Source organism: Sinocyclocheilus grahami, unplaced genomic scaffold, assembly GCF_001515645.1.
Source record: "Sinocyclocheilus grahami isolate Dianchi unplaced genomic scaffold, SAMN03320097.WGS_v1.1 scaffold69.1, whole genome shotgun sequence".
In the NCBI taxonomy this organism is placed as follows: domain Eukaryota; kingdom Metazoa; phylum Chordata; class Actinopteri; order Cypriniformes; family Cyprinidae; genus Sinocyclocheilus; species Sinocyclocheilus grahami.
The window spans coordinates 766665-771647 of NW_015505248.1; the positions used below are offsets into that span (position 1 = coordinate 766665).

At 37.5% G+C, this 4983-nt stretch overlaps 1 protein-coding gene across 13 annotated transcripts in view; it reads right to left on the minus strand.

Moving 5' to 3' along the window:
* ldb1a (LIM domain binding 1a) overlaps positions 1-4983 on the minus strand; it is a 27625-nt gene that overhangs the window by 5794 nt on the left and 16848 nt on the right. For 10 of the 13 annotated variants that reach the window (XM_016272311.1, XM_016272303.1, XM_016272304.1 and 7 more), the window contains 6 exons: positions 3934-4036; positions 3690-3734; positions 2799-2874; positions 2464-2569; positions 2138-2310; positions 1706-1828 (listed from right to left, as the gene is read on the minus strand). In XM_016272311.1, coding sequence (XP_016127797.1) covers positions 1706-1828; positions 2138-2310; positions 2464-2569; positions 2799-2874; positions 3690-3734; positions 3934-3953 — 543 coding nt within the window. In that variant the 5' untranslated portion in view covers positions 3954-4036. The remainder of the gene's footprint in view (positions 1-1705; positions 1829-2137; positions 2311-2463; positions 2570-2798; positions 2875-3689; positions 3735-3933; positions 4037-4983) is intronic. The other 3 variants (XM_016272308.1, XM_016272310.1, XM_016272313.1) reach the window with 1 other exon arrangement.

The window sequence follows — 4983 nt, forward strand, 5'->3', positions numbered from 1 at the left end:
TTTGCAGTTTATAACGTAGCTATCCTTAAATGAAAACATTCTGCAAAGTTGTTAATCAAAAAAGTGCATGATAAAAATATTGTCTCTCAAAAGAGACAGTCGATTCTGAATCGCCTTAACGAGTCATCATATTTTCGAATCTTTTGCCTGTTACCGGTATACGTCACTAGGTAGACATTTGCATAATCCCTGCCTGCCCGCGAAATACGAACAGAGTCTGATACCACAGAAATACAATTTGAACCTTTTGTTGTGTGCATGTCATTTTACCAAGGACTGCTTCTCTAATCTTGGCTTTTATCTTTGTCGGCTTCTAATCTTCTTTATTTGGATGAAAAAGCTCTCCGAACCACAACCTGTAAGTACGATTTATACGTTATGTGCACATTTTCAATTGAGTGCTCAAAATATCAAGATTTTTTGGTAATATGTGATGTATACCTAGTGCAGCTTTAGGTTTCCAGGTAAAGCATGATATTACTCTCTTACTGAAATACGTTAGTTCTGATAATTCGCTGTGAACCCACTATTTCCTAGGAATGTGTCGATTAATGTAGACTGACGTTGTTCTAATAATTACTTTGTTTAATAATAAATAATGTTGTGTAGCGCACAGACTTTATAATCATTGTGAAATTGCTGTTTATTTTGCTGCACCGGCAGTTATAGGGTTATTGCGGGAGAGACGAGCGAGTTAGTTAGGCTGGTGCGCCTGTGATACAGCTGTTCTGTGTTCTAAAAGTTAAGACAGAGTGTCTTTTGTCTGTCGTTCTTCAAACATTACAGTAGACATATTTTGGTTTACAAACTTTGTTTCATCAGTTAGTCACGTTAGTACTCGGCTAACGTACCCACCATTATTGTTTTAAGTGTTTAACGTTACAGTTTAGCAGCTAAACTTTAGCTGTGGGCACGATTTGCTTGCATAAATGTTTTTGTATTTTATGCCATTATTTTAAGAACGGACTGGAGCACTATATTATTGTTTTATGTAAAGGTGCTTTGGCAATGGTAGCGCTCGCTAACTTGCTCAAGGACTTCTCTGTGTGCCAATCACAACAGGCTGCTTGGCCAGCTGACCAATCAGAGCAGAGTAGGCTTATGGAAGGGAGGGGTTTGCTCCGAACTTGCTTGGAACGAATCGTTTCGAAATCATTGGCAAATGACTCTAATATTAAATGTATATTCTGAGAAAATTACAATGTTTTCTGGCCTTAGATGCATTTAAACCCGTTGTAGAGGACTCCAACACAATATTAGGACACTCTAAAATACCATATGACCTGCTCTTTAATGTCATAAAATCGAATTTAATATATTTTCAAATGTAATTTATTCATGTGATGGGACAGCTGAATTTTTAGGAACCATTGCTCCAGTCTTCAGTGTCACATGCTCCTTCAGAAATTATTCTAATATGCTGATTTGGTGCCCATGAAATGTTATCATCAATGTTTGTGCTGCTTAACATTTTTGTGGAAACCGTACTAACTTTTTTCAGGGTTTCTTGATGAATTAAAAGCCCAAAAGAACTGCATTTATTTGCAATGTAAGTATTTTGCAGCATTATGAATAAAAAAAAAAACAGTAATTTCGTTCAAAACAAAACAACAGAAACTTCCTGACTCCAAACTTTTAGTAATGATGTGAATAGATGCTGTAGCAACAAAAAAAAAAACCGTACGATTGAATATCCCAAACTCACATGCATTGCCAGGATGCTCCTCGGCACGACCTCTCTGTGCTGTCTGATGCTGAAGTGCCATGTCTTAATACGCATCATGTCATCAAACATAAACTCGAGGTACAGTCTGCCCTCCACACACACCTAAGGAGATGACAGGACTTCTCAGTTATGTCAAATGGCAATGGTGGAGATGGCCTGCTATAAACTTGACTGTTATGTTCTTATTGTAATGCTTATTTAATGGAAGCACTCTGAATTCCATTTGAGTTAATGTATGCCTTCTCTGACACCACGTTCACTTTGAAAAGGAATTGAACGGGCAACACATAAAGGCTATTTTTAGGATTTATTTCTGATAATAAACTGAAAGAAGTGAGTAGTATAATCGTGGTCATACCAAAGGATATGCTTAGTCAATGTTTTAAAACTGTACACAGAGGAAAATGATACCTGTGTGAACATGGGTTTGCCGTTCTGTGTAACCATGGTGCACTGATCACAGTCCAGGGACACAAAGTTATTGTGGAAAGACTCCTTGGGATGTTTCAGCACATAGAAGAGTTCAGTGGCCCCACCCTCAAAAATACTCCTGAAGTACCGAGGGATCAACGTTCTACCAATAGCTGGAAACATGATACAATTTTGGATTCAGTTACAGAGGGAATACCAAAATATAAATGCATTTCCTTATGCCTCTGTCTATATTTGATTATTCAAATCAAATTCAAATACAAACATTAAAATCACTGAAGTGACTTTACAAAACGGAACATTACTATATCGTTTGGGCCCATCTTCCAGACAGAAAGTGATCGTCAGCATTGCATCATCTTCGAAAAACTCTGTAGTGAACGCATCCCACCACAAATTGTCACAGTCCTGCTGAGAAAGCACAAAAAACACTATTCATTTTTAATCTTAATTAAAATAAACTTACATAAGCTAAACAAGCAACATTTACATAGCAAGTTTTTGCATGATTTGCATGCATGCAAACAAACAAACTACTGTTTCCATTTCAGCAAATGAAAATAGGATTTCGGTTACTCCCTATTAAAATGCGTGTACCATGAATGCTGATGAATGTGATCAAGTGTTTAGTTTTTTTTACCTCTGTCCAATTCTGTAGTCTTTTGTTGAGCTCAAATATTCTGTAGTCTGTTTGATTTCCAAACGGTGTGTGCCTCCTGTAACATGACATTATTATAAAGCTACTGAGCATACACTACCATTCAAAAGTTTGGGGTCAGAAAGACTTTTTTTTAAAATAAATTAATACTTTTATTCAGCAAGACTGATAGGAAAAGTTTCTTGAGCAGCATGATTTCTGAAGGATCATGTGACAGTTAAGACTGGAGTAAATAAATTACATTTTAAAATACATTAAAATAGGAACAGTTATTTTAAATTGTAATAGTTCACAGTAATTGGTGAGCATAAGTAACTTCGAACTGCGGTTACTGAAACCACACCTTCTTTCTTTGCGTGCACATTTGGGTGGCATTATGCTAATATTTCCACATAGTGAGGTAGATATGTGGGGGCGTGTTAGAACGAGCCGTTTTAGGGGGGTGTGGCAGAGTCTTAACTTTGATAAAGAATATCTCTTTGGTTTTGAGACTTTAGTCTTTGCAACTTCAGGGATCTTATCCATGCACAATCAGCTTGTAACACTCCAAAGAGAAAAGAAAATTTGAAATCGCATCATATGACCCCTTTAAAAAATCTTATTGACCTACAAACTTTTGAACAGTAGTGTATATGTGCATTTAAATAATATATTAAGAAAAAATATACTTTTCTCAAGAAAATAATGAAATAATATGAACAGTATTTTACAAGGCAGAGCAGAGTCTGAAAAGGCTCGCAACAGTTTATACCATGCAGTGAAACCAAAAGCTTTTTTGTTTTAGTACATCCACTATGTATTTACACCCTGCTGTCTGTCTCCTGAAAATACACTGCTGTAGACAAAGATGTTAGCTGCCAATTAAGTACTTACCCTATTCCAGGCTCCATGTAAGACGGGGGATACATCGGCGTCGGACTGAAATATAAGGGAAATAATGAAGAATTTTTAAATAAGCAACTTTCATATTACGTATCTAGTGTATTATCCGTTTACTTTAGATAGATGTTAGCTGGATGTCAAGCAACTGTTACTTTAAAACTAGAAAACAGACACACACACACACACACACAATCTTCTTCACCATGTAAAACAATAATCACAACATAAGTCTCACCCCACATCTCTATCCAGCATTGCGCCTGGGTGAAATGGAGGGAAGGCACTACCGTTGGGGGGCTCCTTTGGGGAGTACAGCTTGAAGGACTTGGACGAACAGCCTAGAATAGGAAACAGAAAGATAATGAGAAAGAGAACACCACTCAGACATACAGTGCCTTGCAAAAGGCATTTTTTTCACATTTTGTTATGTTTCTGCCTTGTTAAACTGCTTTAAATTACTTTTTCCCACATTAATCTACACTCCATGCACCATAATGGTAAAGCAAAAAACTGGTTTTTAACATCTTTGCAAATTTATTAAAAATAAAAAACTTAAATGATTCCATTGCATAAGTACTCATACCCTTATCTGAGACAGTTGAAATTTAGCTCAGGAGCATTCACATTACTTGTAGATGTTACTACACTTTGAGTGAAGTTAACCTATGGCAAATTCAATTGAATGGGTATGATTTGGAGAGGAACACACATCTTAATTCAAGGTCTAACAGCTGATAATGCATATCAGAGCAAAAACCAAGCCCTGAGGTCAAAAGAACTGCCTGTAGAGCAAACATCACTGCAACACTCCACCGATCTGTGCTTTATGGCGGTGTGGCCAAACTCAATCCTCTCCTCAGTGTAGACACATGAAAACACACTTGGAATTTGAAAAAAGGACCTAAAGGACCCTCAGACTGTGAGAAACAGTATTATCTGGTCTGATGAACCTCAATTCCAAACATCATGTTTGAAGGAATCCAGGCACTGCTCATCACCTGCAGAGTACCATCCCAAAAGTAAAGTGTCCTGGTAGCAGTCTCATGCTGTGGGGCTGTTTTTCAGCGGCAGGGACTGAGGGACTCAGAGTAGAAGAAAAGCTCAATGCACCAAAAATTTGAGATAGCCTTAATGAAAACCCAGTCCAGAACACTCAGAACCTCTGACTGGGTAGAAGGTTCACCTTCCAACAGGACAATGACCCTATGCAGCCCTCTACGAACACCTTGGCAATTGAATCGCCATTGGCTAGTACATTTTTTTGTTTACTCGCCAGACTGATAAA